This window comes from Myxocyprinus asiaticus, chromosome 7, assembly GCF_019703515.2.
Source record: "Myxocyprinus asiaticus isolate MX2 ecotype Aquarium Trade chromosome 7, UBuf_Myxa_2, whole genome shotgun sequence".
Lineage (NCBI taxonomy): Eukaryota > Metazoa > Chordata > Actinopteri > Cypriniformes > Catostomidae > Myxocyprinus > Myxocyprinus asiaticus.
Window position 1 is genome coordinate 19,570,505 of NC_059350.1, and position 25,275 is coordinate 19,595,779.

Genomic DNA, 25,275 nt, shown 5'->3' on the forward strand with positions numbered 1-25,275 from the left:
AGCGACACAGTTCTGGGAGCATTATGTGTCTGTGCGTTCCTTCATCCTTAATGACTTTAAAGTGTGGATCTATGATCTATTTTTCAAGTGTGTCAATAAACCTGCTCTTCGGCATAGTTCAAGTTTGTATTTGACTTGTTTGCTTTGCAAACTGTTTGCAGGCTTTGGATTTTCTAGACACAGTGCAAAACATCATTTCAGGATGACCAGAGTAACATTTCAGATGCAAGTCCAGTTATGAACTAATTATTCAGTCACATGACTTTTTTGATCGGCATCTTATATTCCTAATAAATTCAATAGGAATTTATTCGGTAAATGTGTTTCCATCATAGATTATACGCATTACTTCTTTTCGAATTAAAAATGTATCCACCTCAAGCGAACGTATACGTTTTATGCCCATTTTGGAGATTTTATTCGCATCTTGGTGTTTCCATCCAGCAGATTTATGCGACATCCCAAAATGTGCATAAAAATATGTGGATGGAAACCCAGCATTACACGGTGTCATGGGAGAAAGCGGTCACTGCAGAGCTCTTTTGCCACAGTTTGCTGTGATTCTCTGATGGTGGATCTTTCTCAAGTATTCATGGGTAGTGTTGTTATTTATCAAGAATTCCACAATTAAACATGATTTTTAAAACATGAAATAACACAGACTGGTGGCTACAACAGAAGCATATACCATCGATTAACTACTTTAAAGGTTTATAAGTTATTGTTGAAAATAAATTAGTCTATGGAGAAAATGAATGGGAGTGTTTACTTCTGGAACCACACTGTTGCGAATGTATACTCTGAATGCATGGATACAATTTAATGAATGGGTAAAAGTGTCTTTAAATTGCAAATGCACTTGTTAACTACACCAAGAAACTGTCTAATGTCAGCTATTAAACTACTGCAGTTATGAAAACGCTGAACTGCTATATTGAAAAGAATATACTAAGCTTACACTAAACAACTGTGACAAAGTAAGACTGAATGAATCCAATCCAATGAAATCTTTTTTTTCTGATGAGCTACAGAAGAAAACAAAAATTTTTGGAAAGCATTTGAATGACACATCCATCTTGTGTGTGGGAAAAGGAAAATATGAAGTACCTCCTGTAATTGTGGCTCCTTCTTCTTTGCTGACATGTTTAAAAGTTTCTCTAGTGAGCTGTAGTATTTCTCGGTTTCCTTATCGTACCTCTTTCTCTCTGCCTGGAGATAGTGAAAATGAGAAAATACCAAGTACAATGGAGAAACGTACAATTGTTAATACACAGAACAAGAAGCACGTTTTAAATACTTCACTGGTTTCAATGTTTGTCCAGCTATTCTGTTCTTTTAAATCTACGATGGGGTGATTTATGCTTGTACCTTTGCTGAGCCGAGCTGTTCTTTCCGAAACTTTTCTAAAGGCTTCATCAGGGTCTCTGTGATGTTTCTCATCTGTGAAAGACAATTTAATAATATGATGAAGGACATTTCATAATACTAGCTAATTTCATTGTAGAAAACACTAGCAGAAATCAGATGCTTCCCATCACTCAAAACTCCCACAAACACTTTGTAGATTTCAGTTATAAACATCAATAAAGACATTACCATTTTATCACTTGAAGCAAATCAATGCACCCTTCCAGCTGTACGACATGTAAAAAATAAGGCTGTCAATTGGTTACAATTTTAAATCAAATTAATTACATAGCATGCCGATTAATCAAATTCATTGCAATTAATCGCATATATAAATATATTCAGAGAAAGCCCCTCAAATAACAATAATTCAATATATAATGATTAAATACTAATATTTTAATAATTATACATATAATATATATTATAAATATAATTCAAATAATTTAAATGCAGACAAGTAATGCATAAGAAAATACAAAAAGTGGCTTTAGAAAGCAATATTTAGTTTATTTTCATATTACTGAACATTCTATACATTCTTTCCATATTATTGAACAGTCCACAGCAAGCCATTATGCAATTGAATTTGTCAATATGTCCGAGGTAGACTTATTAGAAAGGGTTTTCTAAGGACGTGACAATGTACACATGCGTCAGACAGATACTTTGAGCATCTCCCTTTGGTTGCGTCACATCATAAACAGTGTTTTTAGGTCACTAGTTAAACGTAGCTTGAAACTTAGAAAAACACATCTTAAGATCCCTGCTATCGGAACTGATCTCTGTTCAGCTGTTATAAAAACAAGAATGCATTCTCATCTTGGCCTGTCACTGGTGTCAACCAAGCCGGAAGCTGTGTCTGAAAATTGAAAAAAATGCTGCCTTCGGAGGGTGTATATGGAAGCAGGATAAAAATAAGGTACTTTTGTTCTGAGATCAGTCTCCTCAAAGGGATAGTTCGCCCTAAACTGAAAATTCAGTCATTGTTTACTCACATACCTGTGTAGGGCTGGGCGGTTTTCCAACTGATTCGAACTTGTGTTGAGACACGATTTTTATTTATTTTTTAAATCGAAAATTGAGATTTTGCAAAAACAAAATATTGCAAACGCTAAAGTTAGATACGTTGTAATCCACCAAAGGCTGAATAAGGATGAGAAAACTAATTCATAGCGCTTGTCTTAATGCCGCTCCCGATCTGATCAGCTGCACACGTGTGGTGCTCCAAAAGAACATGACAGGTTAACAACACGGAGACTGATATAAAAGACACCGGTAATATTCCCAGTATGATTGTACACAGTGTTATTGTAGCTCAGCGTTAGTTACATGACAGTTATGTGCACTTTATTTCAAATCACAGAGAGGCTATATATGGCAGAATCACACATCTGCCGCTACTTTTGCCATGATGATTCAGAAAGATCGCTAATTATTGCTTTGTTCTGTGACGTGTTTTAAGTGTACTGCATCTATAGCCAACATTTGGCAAGCGATCATTTTTGCCAAACTTTGCTAGTTGAACTGTAATAAATTATTTAATATTGCTGCACTGCACAGCGTGAACCACTAGAGGGCGCGTCTCTATCTGCAGGGGTTTATGAATTAGAGTTGTGGTACTCGAGATTGGACTCGGACTCGAGTCTGAGTCACGAGTCCAATTTGAATGGACTTGGACTTGTCACGGACTCGGATGCATTTTTACTCGAACTTAACTCGGACTCGAGCCTTTGGGACTCGGCAGCCGAGTCCATGACATTTGCGATGCAATGAAAAAATAAATAAATAAATAACAAAACAGAAATGAATGAACACACATCTCTCTGCATGCAGTTGTATTAGCCCCTGAAGTCGTAGACATTGCCAGACTTGTTTCACTGTGTTTAAACAAACACAGGCACACACATACGCACGTGCACAGGCACACTCATCAGTCAACCAATTCGCTTGAATGTTACTACAGAGACTACTGTATTACATCGACTATCGAGGTGGCTGGCACGACGAAAACATAAAGACGGGTATGTATCCAATGTAATAGAAACTAAACAAGGCAGTTTCACATGACACGGGACCTGACAACTGGTAAAATTGCATGTGGCGTTTGTGCAGTCAAGATGGTGCGGTTTCTTCGTGGTTAAAAAAACAGCATATCGTAATAAAAATACATAAAAATAGTATTAATATTGAATATTAAGTCTTTTTAGGTGTAATGTATCTACACATGTAGGCTTCTGTATTCTCTTGTGGTCCACGTAGTGTTGTCAGCTTGAACTGGTCCATAATAGTTGATTAATTAACTGTGTAACTTTTAATAGTCAAGGGAAAAAAGCATTATTGCTAAAGCAGACAGCAACTCTAAACAGATAAACAGCACCTATTTATTATTGACTGACTAATTTCAAAGAATTGACGAGCTGCTTAAAATACATTCTTTTACAGCATTTGTCCACCATTCACAACATTCAACCATGCACAATAAAATATTAGGATATTTTGGGCAGTGAAATGTTTTGTTTATAATTTAAATATAGACTTTAAAATAAATGAATTATTCGATGACAGAGTTTGTGTATGAAGCTAAACTTCATGTTACGAGATGAATTTAGTTGGTTATGACATTTTTATTTTAAATGTTTATTTTATTTTTATTGTAAACCACCGGGTAACTTATGCACATATTTTTTTAGCCTATATCTCTGACACTTTTGAAGAACAATTCTGTTAAAGTTATGACTCAAAATTATTATTATTATTCTCCATGTCTATGCGGTTAAAGGTATTTTGGTTGGTATTTAAAGATTTCAGACTCAAGCAAATATCAATTATTATTTTATTTTTTATTTTCTGTGGCAGCAGCTGTGAGACGCACATGGACGCATCAGGGATTTAGGTACACGAGCAGCACACAGAACTGTCCTGCATTGTGCGGTTTCCTGCAAATTAACTAGAAAATCATGTCCGTGACGACATGGCCCTAATATTATCAGTGGGCTTTTCCAGTGTTTTTGGATGTAGCATTTGCAGTCAAATCGTAAGACGTAACTTCCCAGTGAGTGCTAATTACTACTGTGTTGACTCATTTGTAGGTACTGTATTTTCCCAAATCAGTCAGCAGATAGAGAAAAAAAAGATTCAGAAAGAAATCTCAGTACAGACTATTTCTTTAGATAGGGATAATGTTAAATAAAAACCAAATTAAATTGAATTGACAAATTGAAAAGTAGAAATAAAAACTAAATTAAAACTTGAAATAATAATAACTCTGGTTGTAATGACTAACGCAGCTTTCACTTTCTTTTAGTTTATGCTTGAGTGGAAAGGAAAAAGCAACAAATAATTGAAATGTCAACAGAACGCAATAAGAATTGTGTCTTCATACACCTAAAGCATATGCTTTCATTCAGAAACCACTTTGAAGTTTATTCAGCAGAATACTAATCATAACATGTATATATGAAATGCAACCGAGGTGTTTTTGTTACATTTATATTGACAAACTGTTTTTCTTAGTTGTGAAGTTTAAAATAAGTTTAAAATATTGATGTTGAGTTTACGGTTACAATTTTAATTCAGATTAATGAACAGATTCATTCGGACTCGTCCTGTTATGGTCTCGGACTTGACTCGGACTCAACTAAGGTGGACTCGAACCCTACACCATTATGAATATACACACAAATTGTTTGATATACAATGAGTACTTTCTAGATAAACAAGATAATTTATAGATATTGATTTCTAGATACATTTCTAGATAGACTTGGATAAAATTAATACCTACACTGGCTAAGGATTATTTTGCCATGTTCTTATTCTATTATTTCTGAACATCTAGGTTTATTAGATTTTAATTTATTTTACATTTACACTCTGCTGACAACTTCCCCCTGCCGTGCATTTGGTGCATTTGTACATATTTCTTGCACACCTTTGTTTCATATAATGAAAATAAATTGAATTTCTCTAACCAGGTTGCCTTGCATTCTAATAAAGAACATACATTTTGAAAAAATAGAATCGTGAATCATCTGTAAGTTTGATAAAAATCGAGATTCAATTTTTTTGCCATATCAGCCAGCCCTACCCCTTTGTTATAACTAGGGCCATATTTTACCACCGCGGTGGTAAAGGACCAATCACCGCCAGCGAACGTGTTATACGGTGGTTGAAGGGCAGAGGAGGGAGTGAAATTACATGTTTATTGTACATCGAACTTTAGAAAGTGCATCATTGAACACGAAATAAAAATTAAACCTTTTGTAAAATCACAAAACACACTTTTTGGTTTACCATTTCTGTCTGTAATTGCACATACAGCCTATCTTTTACGTCAATAATAAGATAAAATACTCAATGGCTAAAAATACTGCAGCTGGACAATAATTAAATAGTTCAGTCCTACCTTTGCTGGAAGCTTCTCAATTGTCAGATGCATAATTTTTTGTGAGTTATGATGTTTCCAGCTGCACTGAATACACATCCAGAACGCTGTTGGTATTTTTTTTTTTTGTTGTGATTTTTCCCTATTTTCTCCCAATTTAGAATGCCCAATTCCCAATGTGCTTTTTAAGTCCTCGTGGTCGTGTAGTGATTCGCCTCAGCCCGGGTGGCGGAGGACGAATCCCAGTTGCCTCCGCGTCTGAGACCGTCAACCCACGCATCTTATCACGTGGCTTGTTGAGCACGCTGCCACGGAGACATGGCGCATGTGGAGGCTTCACGCCATCCACCGCGGCAGCCACGCGCCCCACCGAGAACGAACCACATTATAGTGACCACGAGGAGGTTACCCCATGTGACTCTATCCTCCCTAGCAAATGGGCCAATTTGGTTGCTTAGGAGACCTGGCTGGAGTCACTCAGCACGCCCTGGGATTCGAACTAGCGAACTCCAGGGGTGGTAGCCAGCGTCTTTACCACTGAGCTACCCAGGCCCCCCCAGAACGCGGTGTTAATCTCGTCAATGAAATTAAACATTCAAACATTGTTAACAAAAATATGATGAGAAATAAACAACACTGCAAGATATTACAAATGCACTGACAATGTTTTAGAAGGACAACCTTGTTGAATAAAATCTTGTTTATTCAAATGATCCAGTCATAGCATTGCTTTTTTAATCACCTATTTTTAAATGCATCATATATACTGTATATATGAGATAAACAAGCCAACAACAGCATAAATATAATATTACAACTTACATCTGCAATGAAGCGTATGCACAACGGAGCTTGAACAGCTGAACTTGTAGAGAGAGTATGTGAGAACTGCCCCGTGCATGATCCCCGGTAAACTGCAGTGATTTTTAATCACCTATTTTTAAATGCGTCTTTATATATATATAGCCTATATGTGAGCAAAATCAGCTATAATCAACCACATTAATATAATATTATAACTGAATTTGTGAATCAATGAAGGCAGCAAATGCACAACGGAGCTTGAGTTCCAGATAGAGTGCATAAATAGACGCGAGCCCTATCTTTCATGTTGTTTGTTGGCATTAATAAACTCTCCTTTGCATGAGTTTGTGAAGGCATTTTGAGATTGTAACTTAAGTCAGGGACAAATGGACATGTAGTTGTTACACCTAGTCATGGTGTGCATTTGGCTTGAGTTGCGTGCTAAATGTGCATCTTGTGAATACACCGTTACCATAACAATGTGCTCTGTAGCGCAAAATCAAGAAGTCTCTAAAAAAACTGAAAATTAATACATCCCTGTGATAAAGAATCCACAACAGATACTAAAGATCTAATACTTCATTATACTCATTTAATGAAATTATTTCAGAAATATATTTCAGGTTTTCATAAGGTCTTTTATGTACAGTGCATCCGGAAAGTATTCACAACGCTTCACTTTTTCCACATTTTGTTATGTTACAGCCTTATTCCAAAATGGATTAAATTAATTATTTTCATCAAAATTCTACAAACAATACCCCATAATGACAACATAAAAGAAGTTTGTTTTAAATCTTTGCAAATGTATAAAAAAAATAAAAAAAATGAAAAACGACACATGTACATAAGTATTCACAGCCTTTGCTCAATACTTTGTTGAAGCACCTTTGGCTCCAATTACAGCCTCAAGTCTTTTGAGTATGATGCTACAAGCTTGGCACACCTATTTTTGGGCAGTTTCTCCCATTCTTCTTTGCAGGACCTCTCAAGCTCCATCAGGTTGGATGGGGAGCATCGGTGCACAGCCATTTTCAGATCTCTCCAGAGATGTTCAAATCGGGTACAAGTCTGGGCCACTCAAGGACATTCACGGAGTTGTCCCGGAGCCACTCCTTTGTTATCATGGCTGTGTGCTAAGGGTCGTTGTCCTGTTGGAAGATGAACATTCGCCTCAGTCTGAGGTCCAAAGCGCTCTTGAGCAGGTTTTCATCAAGGATGTCTCTGTACATTGCTGTATTCATCTTTCCCTCGATCCTGACTAGTCTCCCAGTTCCTGCCGCTGAAAAACATCCCCACAGCATGATGCTGCCACCACCATGCTTCACTGTAGGGATGGTATTGGCCAGGTGATGAGCGGCTCCTGGTTTCCTCCAGACATGACGCTTGCCATTCAGGCCAGAGATTTCAATCTTTGTTTCTCATGGTCTAAGAGTCCTTCAGGTGCCTTTTGGCAAACTCCAGGTGGGCTGTCATGTGCCTTTTACTGAGGAGTGGCTTCCGTCTGGCCACTCTACCATTCAGGCCTGATTGGTGGAGTGCTGCAGAGATGGTTGTTCTTCTGGAAGGTTCTCTTCTCTCCACAGAGAAACGCTGGAGCTCTGTCAGAGTGACCATCGGGTTCTTGGTCACCTCCCTGACTAAGGCCCTTCTTCCCCGATCGCTCAGTTTGTCCGGGCGGCCAGCTCTAGGAACAGTCCTGGTGGTTCCAAACTTCTTCCATTTACGGATGATGGAGGCCACTGTGCTCATTGGGACCTTCAATGCTGCAGAAATTTTTCTGTACCCTTCCCCAGATCTGTGCCTCAATACAATCCTGTCTTGGAGGTCTATAGACAATTCCTTGAACTTCATGGCTTGGTTTGTGCTCTGACATGCACTGTTAACTGTGGGACCTTATATAGACAGGTGTGTGCCTTTCCAAATCATGTCCAATCAACTGAATTTACCACAGGTGGACTCCAATCAAGTTGTAGAAACATCTCAAGGATGATCAGTGGAAACAGGATGCACCTGAGCTCAATTTTGGCTGTGAATACTTATGTACATGTGATTTATTTCATTTTTTATTTTTAATAAATTTGCAAAGATTTCAAACAGACTTCTTTCACATTGTCTTTATGGGGTATTGTTTGTAGAATTTTGAGGAAAATAATGAATTTAATCCATTTTGGAATAAGGCTGTAACATAACAAAATGTGGAAAAAGTGAAGCGCTGCGAATACTTTCCGGATGCACTGTACAATGACAGTTTATGGCGACAACCTCTTCAAGCTTCAAAAGGATGCAAAAGTATAATTCAGAAGTCTAATAAATTATTGTATGTGGCTCGTGCCTTGTTCTTAAGGCATACAATAAGGTTTGGTGAGAAACAAACCGAAATCGAATGGATTCTTTAGTGAAAATCTTCACCGACCGTTGCTCTCCTGTGCGCATATATGAGAGTGCGTAAGAGCAACGCTCGCGAAACGGGGCATTCAAATGAAAACTCAATCTGTTTGACTATCACCACAGTGATAGTAACAATAGAACACAGCACAGCTGCACACAAAACAGAAAACAAAACAAGATCGCAGTGTTTTGGTGATTTTTGATGTCTTGATTACCGAAAGTGAACTGGAAGATCTCGAGAGAAAGGTAGAAAGCGCTTTTTGAACTGGTGTGTATGTGTGAAAGACCTTAGCATAACAGTCGGTAGTCGTGACACACACTGCCAAAATCATGTAATTTTAATCAGCTAGCGATATGCTGGCTTCAATATACTGTTATGAAAAAGATTTTGGACCAGCGCTTGTTCACAGCGGGTGGGGCTGCACGGTGTGACGCCGCAAATAGAAACCAAGCGATCCACAGAATGTCCTGTCACGGCTGGTTAGGACAAAAAGATACTTTTTAATCGCATGTTGTTTGGTGTGTGGTTAGGAAACGGTGTGAATGTGCCTTCCTCAGCCTCTGCCAGTACTCCAGTTCAAACAAATAAGGCCGGGCATAGAAATGCATATCCTCTTCAACTTAAAAATCTTCAAGTTTGTAGATAGATAATTTTTAAAAAAAATCATTCTGAATGCCCCATCTCTCGAGAACTGCTGCTCTCATGCACCTCATGAACACGAACAGGAGAGCAACAAATGGTAAGGATTTTCCCTAAATAATACATTAGATTTAGATACCATTTTCCGTCAGAACAAGGCATGAGTTGCATACAATAATTTATTAGAATTATACTTTTGCATCCTTTTTGAAGAGGTGGTCACCATAAACTGCCATTGTATGACATCACTATGACATCATTGTTTCAAAATGTCTCCCTTTGAGTTAAGAAAGATAGTCATATGGGGTTATAACAGCACAGGGGTGAGCAAACAATAACTGAATTTTAATTTTTGGGTGAATTAAGAATTCCATTAATTCATAAATGTGGTCGGTTAAGCCATTAACTGATTAGGCAGCAAGCTTGTTGACTACATTTTTAGATAAAGCCTAAGCGTGGTTTGTTGTCTGTACAGCTGCACGTTGCCTGTACAGCTGGAGTTTCGCTTACTGCCCCCTGCTGAAAACCATACTTCAAGCTTAAATTTCTCTGATGGAAGGAAAATTCCTTATTATGTAGGGCTCTATGATTTCCACAATGAGGAAAACATGGACAGAATAGTGGATTCCAGTCATAAATACGGAATTAACCATAAAATAAAGAATGTCATGGAATTTTACATATTTGCGATAAAATTAATGTATGATTGAAAAATAATAAAATTAACAGAAATAAATATACAGTCTACATGTGCTGCAAGCTTCAAAATTAATGTGTGAAGCTGGCCGCTCATACACTGATAACACCGCACTGGTCCCTTTCAAGGCTAAATATTCTCTGAACATTAGTAATCACATGCGCCCTGTGTGTAGCATATTACAGAGAGCAGAGCACTCATGAAACTGAAAGGGCTTCACTCCAAAATAAAAGCTTGCAGCAAAATAAAAACTCAATTTAACTAGACAAAAAATATATCACTACTATATTGTAAAATTTAATATTCAATATAGTAGTAATAATTGATCATAATAATAATAATAATTACATTATATTTAAGCAATATCTCACAAGCAAAATTGCTTTTGTACTGAAAAGGCTTTTATGAATGATTTCATTAAAATTGTTATGCTCTGCTGTGCAGCACTGTATTTGACACACAAAAATAAAAACTCCTTTTGTGTTTTGGATTCTGCTGTGAGGATCTGTATAGAAGCACTTCATTTGATAAAAAATAATGCAATGGTTTGTTAAAAAGTAATTGTTGTTTTCATTTGATTAAAGTTCCAAAATTCATTTGGTTAGATGGCTGTTTGATGATAATTTTATTAAACTTTAAATCATAGAATTCAGAAAGTAGTAAACAGAAAACACAGAATTTGGGAAAAAAGTCAAATGGATTTTATAGGGCCCAAATGACAGTCCAGGGACATGATTGTGTTATTTTTTTTTAAACCATTAATTTTTTATATAATTAATCACACTGAATTAAGGCTTAAATCAACAGCTCTAAAAAATAAGTATCTCTAGTGCTGACTAAACCTGCATGGAAACTGCACCACCATAATTCCAGAATACTCTGCAGATTTCCAGAGAATTTGAACGCCTATCATTCAAAGTTCTACTCATCCCCTTGCATGTTTGTTTAACTTTTTTTGGCTAATGCAATATTTATTTCAGTTACTAAAGAGTGCAGTTATCTTATTCTCACTAACTTAAATTAATTGCTAAAGGTATATTCCAGATACAAAAATAGGATATCAATTTTTTATTTTTATTTTGTTCATTACAAAGTGATGTTGAGTAAATGTTGAAAGAGTAAATGTTGAGTTTTCATTTTTGGGTAAACTACTTCTATAATCTGAAGCATCTATGGCATGCTGTTGATTACCACAGGAAAAAAAAAAAAAAAAAAAAAAAAAAAAAAGGAAAACATTCTAACTTCCTCAATTTGGAAAAATAAACAAGAAAAAAAAAAAGTTAGGACAGTAAGGCACTTACAATCAAAGTCTAAATGAAAGTCTAGGGCAAACACATATGCTGTCAATGGAGCTCAAATTGTATTTAAAGCAGAATACTCCACTGTATGATAAGTCATAAGCAAATTTCAGCAACAAACTAGCCTATATTCTGAAAATGGCAAGCCCTGTAATTTAAAGCTGAAGTGTGTAACTTTTAGATGTAAAAATTATTTCTCCTATCCCAGTTTAATATGCAGACAACTAAAGTAAGCCATTTATTCTTGCAATTCCTTTTGGTGGCACTAATGATAGAAAATACTTCAACTTTAATACAAAAATAAAACTTTCTTGCTATGTTCATTATCCTAAAATTGCAAACCGTTACACTGTAATAAGGCAATTTCATTACAAGGGGAACAGGCATCATGACTGTTTTTACTCATTAAAACATGCTATGTGTCCCTCCAGCCTACCATTGCTCTCTCATTCTGACCCTGTTACGACCTGCTGGAACCGCCCCTTTCATACACACATGCCTTCAGTGTGCCGAGGGGCTGTAACATCATTTGCCTGCTGCTGTGTTATGAACGGGTGGGGCTCCTATCTGAGCTCAAAACAACTGTCAGCTGTTGTATTTTGAGTCATGAGCACTCTAATGCCGCATACTAAATAAAAACTAACATGACCTACATGCAGTATGAGCTCTACCACCTAGATGGCTGCAAAATATCACCTTAACAAGAATTCTCCTTAATCCAAATGCCAATTCATTACAAAAAAGTTCATTACAAAATGCAGTCTTCTCATGCCTTAAGATATGTAAAAACTGTATATAATATGTTACACATTTATGCCAGATAAAATTATTTCAAGGCTTAATAATGACTTTGTTGTTTTTGTCGTCGTGGTCGCTTGTCCAGTTTGGCCAGTAGTTAAGATTTGTACTTGCCCTGGTGATATTTTCACCCAAAATACTTGATATGTGATGGAAAGAAATATATTATTCTATATTTTACATTGTATTTATTTTGTAATATGATAATATATTAATATATAAAATAATAGATTCTGATGATTTATCAATGGGATTTATCACACCAATAGGTTAAAGTATTTTTTCGTACATTTTCTAAAAGGCAGCAAAATATTTTTGCACATTTCACTTTATAAAAGTGATTTATTTGTGTACTTCCTTACAGATCCTATTTCATGGGCTTTAAATCTACACATTGGCCTTAAATACTCAAACAATGTCAAAAATGAGTGCCATTGGTCGTTCACCATACTGTCTGAAAGTACTGTTCCTGCTCAACTCAGTTGAGGTGACATGACTCAACACAAGCAGAGGTCTTGCGTAATCTCAGGGTCAACACTGACTGCACAGTCACTGAGAGAGAGGACACAAATAACTGATGGCAAAGTAACTCCCTTCCTGTAGTCACAATGTATTACCATACTCCATACAGGTACTAACAGGGGACTGATGTAGCTTATGTGCATGTGTGAGTACTGTATGTGTCTCTGTACAGAGCAGTAGTTCTTCTGATTATAAAGATCTCAGTGTTAAAGCTGATAACAGTTGTTGTCTCTGTGCATGCAAATGGTTGTGACGGCACAATCCAACAGTATATTTTAGCATGCAAGGATTTGAGTGAAATGATATCAGAGAGCAAATACAGAGACAGATATCAGAGAGTGGGGTTGGCAAGTCTCAACAGGTTGTGCTCACCATCAGCTCCCTTTGGTCTTCCAAGTTTCGGAGAAAGGAGGAAAACTCTTGCATGGATTCATCTAAAACGACACATAAGCAAACATGCAGTAAGGTACACTGAACATGATAGTAAAAGCACAAAAACATACTTTACAAGCACAAATCTATTCAAAAATGTGCATGTATGTAAATATATGCAAACAGAAAACACTCACCAATGCACTTCTCATCGTCAGTTTTGGCATCACCGATGTACTCAAATTTGAACTCACCCAGGCACTGAGCAAACTTCCTCTGGGCCAAGGAAAGCTCTGAAAGGTGGAGAGAGGAGAGTTAACAGCTTTAAATACAAGGGGAAATTAGGAATAGCTTCATTTTTTAATGTTGCAGTGGCAAACTCATAAAAAGGTGTGCCATATTTAAATCTATGCAAACCAACACATGACTTGACCTTAAACATAAGGCACACATAATCCTTCTTCATTGCTTTGGAAATATTTGAACATCACCCAGCCCTCTGTTCAGGAAAACAGCAAAGTATTCCTGAAGAATAGCTTAACAATACCACCCGTTCACAGATATGAACTGGTGATAATAAAAGTCAGGCCCTGCAAACATCCTGCTTGATTCTTGCATTGGCAAAAGCATCCTGAAGTTTCAGGTGTTGCTTGTAGATACCAAGAAATTCCCTTCCCTCTGGGAAACATGGTGCTTTCACTGTTGAAACCACAGCAAAAACAAGGGAGGGATTATGTCTGGTATGAGTTTCAATATCAGTGTCACTGGACATTTTGACCTCTTAAGCCATCAGATAGTGGATTTCTTTTAGTGGTTCTTGCCAACATAAGCATCACTATTATATTTGTTAATTTACCAAAAACTTCCTAGCAACCACCTATTGTAGAATCTACCCATAGCACTGTATCAACCACACAGCAATGGACTAAAAACCACTGAGAACATCTAAGTAACTGCATAGCAATGCCCTGGCAACCACCCAAAACAAAACATGGCTGAACTCTTCAGATTGTTTTCTTCAGAAGAAAAAAAAAAAAAAATGATATATGGGTCAACTTAAAGTGGACATGTCAAGAAGAATCAAATTTTCCTCTATATTTTGACATATAAGAGATCACTCTATTATAAAAACATACTGTAGATTTCAGAACTCAAAACTTAATCCTCAATGCAATAAAAGCATTTAATAAAACCAAGCTGCAAAAACACCTTGTTTTCTACTTCTATGACTTCTCTATGTCAATAGGGGGCCCATTCATGAATGCCTCTACCGCAACAACATAAATAGCTACTTTAAATCATCGGACCCTTGGCCCCACCCACTGGTGCTCATTTTGTATACAGAGAGAGAGCAGGATGGACAGGCATAGTGTGGCCTACTAACTATTCCTTAACACCAAAGGGGACCCATCTGGACTATTTTGAATTACTTTTGTATACTTTTGTATAGACATGCACTAGACAGACGACTTTGACCATTTTCATGTATCTTGCACCCCTTTTAAAAGATGCAGTGTCAAGTTACATCTCTGAAAAGGAGACCCCATTCTGTTTCATTCAGCTGAGCTGTGTCTTTCTGTTTTGAGCACAAACACATCCTGGATGCGTTCTTGCGCCCATCTGTGCTATTTTTAATTGTTGGTGTATGTAAACATGCACAGGATGGACGTCTTTGACCGTTTTGCTGCATTTCTGGCGATGTGCACCTCAGTGCAGGATGATACTGTATGTGTATGTATGGGTTTTTTTTTTTTTCGGCTCATATCACCGTGGATTGCTTGTGAACCAGTCATAATCCGATTCAAGTAAGCAAAAGGAACTGTTATTGAAGGACAGGGCATTTAAAAGCCCTATTGGACCTGATCGCAAAACTGAGATTCAAATGTCAAGACTGTTTGATAGTTTATGGTTCTGCTGTGCTTGAGTGAACAGTTTCATATATTCAGATGCAATGTGTTGGATTTACATTATGTGTAAACCCTGAAATTTAGTTTTATAATTTTGTGTTCATTCTCTACCGATTGGGTTTCAAATATGGCTGTATTCGAAGGGCTGCACGATGTTAGCCAATCTTAAAAGTGAGTGTTTACACTGAAGTTTAAGCAAGGCGCTGGGGCCAAAACCGAGCGTTTCAGACAGAGGGCCAGAGATAGGGTGGTAAATGATCATATAGCCTACTACTACTAAATCATAACTGTTTTGGTGCCAAAAAAAATACAAATAACTAACATTATCAGTGGACCTCAGGGAAGATAATAATTAATAAAAATAGAGTATTTCATGACCCCTTTAAGGCACTTTTCCAACTATGGGGCCAAACCAGTTCTGAACAAAGTAATTAATGGTTCCAGTAGCATTCGATATGGTTTATGGTTCGATACGGTACAATTACAAACCGTTCCCAGCCCAGATTTCAGTTAGCTTACCGTACTCAGAACAGAGAACCATGCTAATGGAACGGTTTAAGTGACATGGCAACTCATGATTTGTCACTTGCTCAGTCAGTTTTCGGTTTAGCAATGGAAACCATTTGGCCTGATGGAGGAAAAGCGCATTTATTTACTGTGTGCCTGGTGATTAAAACTATGAATACCAAAGAGAGAGAGAGAGGAAAAAAAAAAACACCTTCCCAAAAATTAAGCCGCACTTGGACATTCTTCAAAGATATAAGGAAATCAATACAACAAGGCATATCTCAAAAGGCATTTGTCTTTTTTCTTAGAATTTGGATGAGAACATTAGTTTGGGAGTAATCATAGGAAGCATTTTTGTGGATTCCCAAAGGATGATCCCGACATAAGTGTACTCTCATTGCGGTCCGTGGGACAGAACGGTGGGGTATTTCAGGATGAACACTATGAGCGGTCTCCAGCAATGTGGTGTCGTCAACATTGACAGCTGGGCTTGTCTCTGTGAAATGAGCTGGCAGCGTAGACCTATCACATTTTCTCTTGCTTACTATGGTACTTTCTAAATTTGCTTGCCATATTTGTCAGTGATTCATAATCTTTCATGATTGTAATCCACTTTAAGATATTCAAATCGATTCCATTCAATCATTCATTCTTGCACTAGACTGACCTGTTTAAAATAGTCTGTAAGACTTGAAGGGCCACATTCTTTTCTTCAAGACACTATCATTCAAAATAGAGAATGAAATGGGAGCAGAATGAAACTGAGTGAACATCAAATATGTCATGGATAACACAAAAGGAGTATTCTAAATCTACATGTGTGGTTTAGTCTCATTAGAGCTTTCTATGACCCATATTTCATCTACAGCCAGCTAGCTATCCATTAAGCTGTTTACTCCACCCTCTTGACCAGTCCAGGCCAAAATCGCCTGGTCAACTCATCTGGGTGGGGCGGGTTGAATGTGGATTACTACACAACAAAGCTCAATCATGTGAGTCTGGCAAAGTGTGCTTGCTGACTACATGCAAGCCTGATCCCTGGACAGAGTGGACTGGGAATGTCAAGAGATAAATATGAATGATCAACACTCTAGGGCAGAGGTATTCATTTTAATTTTATTTCCAGCAAAGGTCATATAATTGTTTCAGGAGTCATCATGTTGTATGGCTTTGAAATAAAATATTGTGCATTTCAGAAATATTTATTGTAAATCATATAGGCCTACATTTTAAATTTGCACCCATAATGTCCCAATAGTAAGAAATAATAAACCTTAAATAGTCCAAAACTTCTGATTTGTCCAGTATAGAATTGCAAATAGCAATTCAGTATGCATTTTGTTTGTCGACTGTCGATATTCTTGTGTATATACAATTATGTTGCCTCCGTACTGCAATGTTATGTAAACACACCTTTTTGTTGTACAGTAAAATAAGTTGTAATATAGGAATATAATTATTAATATAATTTCAAGTTCAATGTATATATATATATATATATATATATATAATTTATGAGAAAAGACTAAATGGGTAGAACCAAAGAGCTCAAAAATATTTGGAGACAGCTTTCCATTAGCATTCCCATTTATTTCAATGGCATCTGCTCGGCAAGTGCAGGGTTTCCTGGAAGTACGTGAAATAGAGGCTGGCATCTCTGCTCATGGGCACACAGTTCTAGGATCGGCTGTAACATGACCAATCACTTGTCAGTGGCAACAGACGGGGGAAAATACATGTTCATTTCACGCTTTTAAGAGCCCATCAAAGACAATCTGTCCTTGAGGAAAGATGTACTGTAATGTAATGAATTGTTGAGATTCAAATCTTTCTAGGAAAAAAATTTGATTTGTCAGAAAACACGGCTACTTTTGAATGGCTGTCAATGGATAAATGCTTTCTTTTTTTTTCAGACATGTTGCTGCATGTGAGAACGAGACTTTCATTTTTATATCTTTAAAAGCAAACTTTTGCAGAGCATCAATCCATCTTTAAACACAAAATCTGTCTACCAACACTTCACATATTTAGATTTTAGTCTCTGTGTGCAGGGTTAGCCATCAAGTCCTAGCGGGTTTGGGAGGGCAAATGGCAGTCAGTGGGCACAGTCTTTGAGTAGGGCTGGCAGCCTGGCAGCATGTGCCGTTCTGGACTATGTCAACTCATTGTTTGATGAGCTTTAAAAACTCTTTCAGTCTGACTTAAAATAGAAGCAACAGGAAACAGGAAAGTTCGCTCCTTCAATTCTTCCGTTTGTGTAGGCATCACTCTGTGAACACATGAAGATATGGCTTTGGAATTTGCCACGCTACAACTGAGAAGAGTGCTACAAAATGAAATACTATTAACTAAATGGCAAGTCAGTAGATCAGACTTTGGTTCAGAATAGAACAGCAATTTATCATTAGGAATATATAAGGCCCAATGAAATCCATTTGATTTGTTTCTAAATTCCATTTAATTTTTTCACCGTTACCGTAACCGCACTTGTACTCTTTTTTGTAAAAATGCGCTGATACCAAAAAGATACCATCTGACATACAAATGTCATTCCGTAACCATTCAGCACACAAATAATAATCACGTTATGTCGTGGTGTGAAGGCTAAGATTTAATATGATAAATATATAGTTTGCATGTGCTGCCCACTTCAAAGTGAATGTGTGGAGCCGGTGTTGTGCCAACATCAGCTGCTCATACCTTTGAGAGCTCCTTAATTGGCTCATATAAGGAAAATACCATTTTGAGCATTGTGTGCTCTGTTTGTAGCAGATGCTACAATAAAATGGTATTGGAACATCCCTAGAGTTCCTGTGTGTATTTGAAGGATGTTTTTAATAAGCTTCCTATTCTAAAAGGAAACGCAGAGATGCTGGCGAGCTGAACACTCCGAGTAGGACTGTAGATAGAGTTAGTGCAGAGCATTCAAAGACATAGCCAGCAGCAGTTCATGCTCTGAAAACGCATCATGATCATTGTGTTTGTAGTAGTTGAGAGAAATCACGGAAATAACAGGGCCCTAAATACTAGTAGACAAGTTACAACAAGAAAGCAGAGCAAAATCTTTCTACAAAATTTCAACTACTTTGTTGTAGTTATAAACCAATATATCGGCCAAGCTGATAAATCGGCTGATATTTTGTAAGTACACTGGCCTATAACTTTGTCTGCTTGGCCAGTAAACAGAAGTTATTTCACCTATCAGTTTCAAATACTCCCAACAATCTTGTCAATGGACAGTGATTAGTTTCTGTTTTATTTTATTTTTTGGTGATTTTGACTTGAGTAAAATAATTGCTCATTTAAACTTGAAATATGAAGTCATTTTAATATTAAGATTTTTTTTAATTATAAGATTAATATTTTGAATCTGTTGTTATAACAAACTTGTATTATGTATATCAGTATTATTTCAGGTAGAGTTTTTAAGACCTTTTTTAAGACCTGAACAATTCAAATGAATACCGTACCCCCATACAAAAACAAACCCACACAATCTCAAAATAAACCATGTATCACATACACTTACTTAAACAGGCATGGACACACATTCAACATGGCCTTATCATTGCTTATCAGTAACACAGGGTAGCTATGTCAAAGTCTTTCTAGTAAGTTAGTCCACTGTCAGCAATCTTTGGAATGCACTCTGGAGGCTATTTCTAGTCATGCCATTACAGCTCCTATCTACTTGAATGGGGAAAGACCGAAATCTCAAAAATGGTTGGTCAAGATTATGATCAAAGAACATATTTCAAATCAGCAATAAAATGTGATAATACTGGAATCATAAATTGTGCTTCTTTACCTCATATTACGCTAAAACATGCAATTTTCCCGGCTTGTATAGCTAATGTGCATGCGCATTAGCGAGTTGTTTGACAGGCGATGTCTGTATCTAAAAGGTAATTGGCTCTTTTACCTTTAAGGTGGGACTTCCTTTCTATATCCGCTGGGCGCTAGAGCTTCTTGGTTGGGCATTCCAGTTTCTTCTATTCATTTAAATAGAAGTGGCCCGTCTCTGCTAAATAGTCTCTGGCTATATGCAAGCTATATGTTTTAAATACTCAAGACATGTTTTCCACACTTTAAAATTGGTTTATTTACCATTATATAAATGAATACAAATTAGAGGTCGACCAATATTGGATTTTGCTGATATGATAATGTGTTAAAAGAAAGGCAATTAATCTGCCAATAGTTTTTAAAATTGTTAGCCTATATTAAATGTTGTTGTCATTCCTTCCTGTGATGGGGAGGGCCAGACAGAGGTTACAAGAGTCCAAATCGAATTAAATTTCAGATGCAGTTTATGGTGCAACCAAAATACCAAGAACCAAGAAAAAAATAATAATAATTAAATAAAAATAAAAAATGTAAAAGATTTGATTCATAGCACAGAACTTTTAATTTTAAAGACTGAAATACACCGGGGACTCTTATTTTGAAATGTATGTGCTTCACTGCTTCTAGCTGCTCATTCAAACAGATAAGGGAAATAAATTATATACTCCTACAACGCATTACAATATAAACAATTAAAAGTAAACACTGACATATTTCATCGACACTATATCATCATCATCAGCAGTTGATCTTTAGTGATCGCTTGTCATAAATTTCCGATATGGTCTAATGATTGTGAACTACTCTGCAACAGCTGAAAACACTCACAAGCCCCCGCCCTGCATGCTTGGAGAAAATACAACAGTGCCACAGCACATGCATTTATTCAATTAAATCATATTCTTTTGAAGTTTGATAATCACATTAGGTCATATCAAGATTGCTGTCTTTCCGCCTCCAAATTTAAGGCACCTTTAAATGATAATTAAGACATTTGTTGTATCATTTAAGACTTTTTATTACCTTAAATTTTGGAAAACTGAATTTAAGACATTTAAAGACTTTTTAAGGATCCACGAGAACCCTGTATATTGGTCACCCTGCTCTCTAGATATCAGTACTGGCATCAGTCATTAAAAACCATCATATCAGCTGACCACTAAATTTTCTACTCATCTATAATATACTGAGGCAATATCTGCATGGCAAACATGTTACACATACCGGCAGTTAAGAAACCTGAGAAGCGATCTACACCGCATGCTCTGGTGTCTATACAATAACGCTGACCCAGCAGCACGTTACGCACTCCTTGTAATGTGCAGGCACAAACAGGAAGGTCAGAGACCTGAAACTGACCTATGCCACTGAGTCATGCTACACAATCATGGTGAATGATTGATTCGCTTTGGAGGGAATGTGACTAAGGGGGTCTCAGGATGTGTAATAAGACAGGGAATCTGTTAGTGTTACAGGAAAATCAAGGAGTGTGGACAGCACGCAATCATGGAAGTTTTGGGCCCATTGACAATCTCCAAAAAACTCCCTTGTCAATCCAAGGGAATTCCTTCAACAGTAAAGCATTTTGAAAACACAAACCAAAAACAACACACCCTGGAAACAGTGATTCCTAAGGTCAAATTCCGAGTGCAGCCGAACCCTGGTGCAGACCCAAGCATAATATTTTGTTAAACTTAGGGTTGAGACTGAGTGACGGTTACAATTAACATAGTTCTGATAACAAATATATAACGTAGACAATTAAATTTTAACCAAAAACAAAAAAACTCTTGTTCCAGCAAACTGACGACTCTTGTCATGTCAACCTATGTATTATGGAAATGTTAAATACGGGTTTGGTGCCTTATTGTCAAAACAGAGGTACTGGCAGAGGTGCATATTTTAGTTTCAAACATAGCGACCTATATTTAAAATGACGGTTCTGAAAAGAGAGTAGACACACTTTACTGATATTTGAACTAAAGTACAAGGGTTCTGATTTTAATATCAACATTAAGGGATCTTAGTCAGGGTAGATGGCATATTTAATTCCATACAAATGAAAACAAGGCTGTGAGGGATAGACATACAGTGCATTCCACTTGTTGTACTTATAGCTGGGCGATTATATTATATCTTTACATATATTTTTCAGCCTTTTGATTATATTCGCTATGTAGCTTATGCAACATTTCTATAAAAAAACAACTCTTTCTTAATGATCTCAAATTTGTGAGTCGCAAGGAAAAAAAAAGTGCAAAGGAATAGTAACATGCTTTTAAGGAAACTTAAGTGCTAAAAAATGCATGAAAATCATTGCAATATTCACAATCGTGCTTAAAGGAATATTCAGTATTAAATTCAAGTTTAGCTCAATTTAACAGTATTTGTGGCAAAATATTGATTACCGATAGAGATGTGCAAAACTACCAATCTTCATATTCGACTGGTCGGACGGTTGTTTGAACTACTAATCGACCAGTCTGTGTTAAGGATAATAATTTATAATATAGGCTCTCTTAATGTCAAGTGACCCTGATCAGATGCATTTCAGAGGGATATACGGACGCTAAGTGCAGCACTTCAACATGGTAACTATAACTATAATAACTATAACATCTTTTTGCACAAAACTATCAAAGATAGAAAAGTAAGAGATAAGAAAGGGTCCAATAAAGTATGGCACAAAAACGCTTATGCACATCCTGAATGAAGAATGATGCGCTTCAATGTAAACACTGAGGATGGGAGTCTAAATGGTGATCCCCGCTGTGCAGTCAAAAATGCAGAACTGCAAGATAATAGTGTGGGTACAAACATCTAGTTCATGACATCAAGCAGTTTAACTAACTGCAACTATTTCTTTAGGCAATCAGCAAAAGACTTTAATCTCTCCAAAGCGCCTCACAAATACGGTAACATTACTCGCAGCAGAGGATTTAACGTCCAACAGTGATCGTCTTGCAATGTATTGTTGATGTGGCGCTTTGATGGCTGTTACAGTAGAGGTGCATAAATGGACTTGACTTAAAGCATTAAAGACACAAAACTTGTTGCAGAGGGTTTTACTGTGCTGACTGTTATTCACTTTTTAGCAAAGCAAGCTATAATCACGCAAAAACTCTCTCCAAAAAGTTGCATCTCTCAATTAATTTGAGAATTAATTAAAACCACCACCACAGGGCTGCACGATTTGGAAAAAAAGTAATATTGCGATTATTTAAAAAATAATGCGATTCCAATTTGAACTGCGATATGATAGACAAAAAAAAAAAAAAAAAAAAAAAAAAAAAAGGGGGCAATGTTTTCCACGTTCAACTGCAAAAAGGCCACTGGGGTTTTCACACCTGAGTCCTCTTCAAAAGAACCAAACCGATGCTGATTATTCAACTTTTTGTCAGCAGCTCTGTCAAAACTGGTTATATGTAAGCTTTCTGCTCAATGTCACTGTTAGCTGAATTTCCCTGTTGCTAATACCATAGTTGTTGCCTAATTTTTGCTGTCAGAAATACTGTTGGTTGGTTGAATAATTAAATAATCACAAAATATTCAACTTTACTCTTTACTCTAGGCCTCAAAAACAAGTAGACTTATATAAACTATTCTCAACTGTAAATAAGATAGTCCTAAAGAACGAGGCTTAAAGAAATAATCTGGGTTCAATATAAGTTAAGCTTAATCGAAAGCATTTGTGGCATAATGTTGATCACCACAAAAATTAAATTTTGATTTGTTACTCCTTTTCTTTAAAAAAAGCAAAAATCTAGGTTCCAGTGAGGCACTTACAATGGAAGAGAATGGTGGCCAATTTTTTTTAACATTAAAATACTCACTTTTTCAAAAGTATATCCACAAGACAACATATATGTGTAAACATGATTTAGTGTGATAAAATCCCTTATAAACCTTTTCTGTGTAAAGTTATAGCCAATTTTACAATTTCGTTACCATAATGACGTAACGTCAACAAACCCTAAAACAACAGTAAAAATGATGATTTAAACAACTTTACAGCTCAAATAAAACACAAGTTTTAACAGAAGAATTAATGTGTTTTTTAATAAAATTATAAGCTTCACATTTCTGTTTAAACCCTCCAAAAATTGGCCACATTTACTTTTATTGTCCCCATTCACTTCCATTGTAAGGACCTCACTGTAACCTCGATTTTTGCTTTTTTTTAAAGAAAACTTTTTAACTTTTTGTGGTTATCAACATTATGCTGTTGATTTAGCTTAACTTGTATTGAACCCGGAACATTCCTTTAATGTAAACTGAAGTTGAACTGATTACCTATTGGTGTAATCAAACTTAAAGTGAAAGTTTTGTGTAGTTTGTCACCATTCCTTTAATTATTATTAATTCATTCTTTTGTTATATTTAATTTAACAATGCATTATATTATATTATACCATGGGTCGGCTGAATGCTTGATTCTGATTGGTTGACGGATGTTCTAAGGTGTGCAATTAGTTTTCAAGTAATCACAAGGCTATGAAGTAGTTCCAGGTCTTGACCACATAATGGTTCCATATCACTTCTCCAAATTATTTCAGTTATTTCAAAGAGCCCTACAGGCTACCACAACAAAAGAACCAATTAAAACAAAGACATTGGTTAAGTACATCAGATAAGAATGACAATGTCTATAATATCCTAAATTTATTAAACTTTTGATTGAAAAGCATCCTTGGGCTCCCTCTCTTTCTCTCTCTCTCTCTCTCTCTTTTGCTCTCGTCTCACCCACACACACACACACACACACACACAAACACACTAAGACAAGAGTCGCGATCAACAAAAATTGGCCGCAACCTCCGCGACTTGATCAATACAACAGCTTCTATTATCCGAAATAACTTTTAATATGTGAAACTTTTTATGTTTCAATGTATTTTGCCCTAATCAGCCTCACATAGCTATAGTGGAAAGCACTGCACTAACCCTCTTTCGCTCTCACACAAACTCTCTCAGGAGCAAAGTCAGCGCACCCCCATGACTCACTGGGATTGTAAACAGTTGTTTAGTAATAGAAAAGCTGTACAAGAATGGTGATACTCATTGCTGCTGAGACTTAAACTTACACTTTGGCAATTTGAAGCGATGTTATTCCTGACGAGAGCCACTTTAAACACAGGTAATTCCACACAGGATCTCTCTCAGGTTCTCGCTTTTTCTTGCACACACACACGCACACACACACACACACACACACACAACTTTGCTACTCCAATGCCAAAAGCAGCACATCCTCCGTTGCTAGTTCTAAAGTGATGTTTTCGAACTAGCAACAAAGGCTTGAGCTGTATCAAATTTAGATAAACTTGATCAATATAACAGTTTCTATCTTGTCTGAAATATTTGTGGGAAACACACTAAAGCCCCCCTCCCTCTCTCTTAAGCTCTCTCACACACGTGAACACATAAATTACGCACAGTTGTTAAGGTTTACATTGGAGAAGCTATATACAAAAATGGCGACACTCACTGCTGCTGAGAAGTGCTTAAATTTACATCTTGGTGATTTTGAAGTGATGCTACTTCTGACGAAAGCTGCACCAAAAAAGGTGATCCCAAAAGCGATCTCTCTCAGTTTGAGTTTCTCTTTTTCGATCCCTCCAAAACAAACACACACACACACACACACGCACGCACACACACACGCACACGCACAAACACACTACCTTACTCCAGTAAGT

At 36.7% G+C, this 25,275-nt stretch overlaps 1 protein-coding gene across 1 annotated transcript in view; it reads right to left on the reverse strand.

Annotated features, from left to right (window-relative positions):
- The window catches only part of arhgap10 (Rho GTPase activating protein 10), a 115,352-nt gene that overhangs the window by 58,153 nt on the left and 31,924 nt on the right, over positions 1-25,275 (reverse strand). Inside the window, exons 2-5 of the mRNA XM_051702916.1 lie at positions 13,514-13,609; positions 13,317-13,378; positions 1,369-1,440; positions 1,108-1,209 (exon numbers count right to left, since the gene is read on the reverse strand). Coding sequence (XP_051558876.1) covers positions 1,108-1,209; positions 1,369-1,440; positions 13,317-13,378; positions 13,514-13,609 — 332 coding nt within the window. The remainder of the gene's footprint in view (positions 1-1,107; positions 1,210-1,368; positions 1,441-13,316; positions 13,379-13,513; positions 13,610-25,275) is intronic.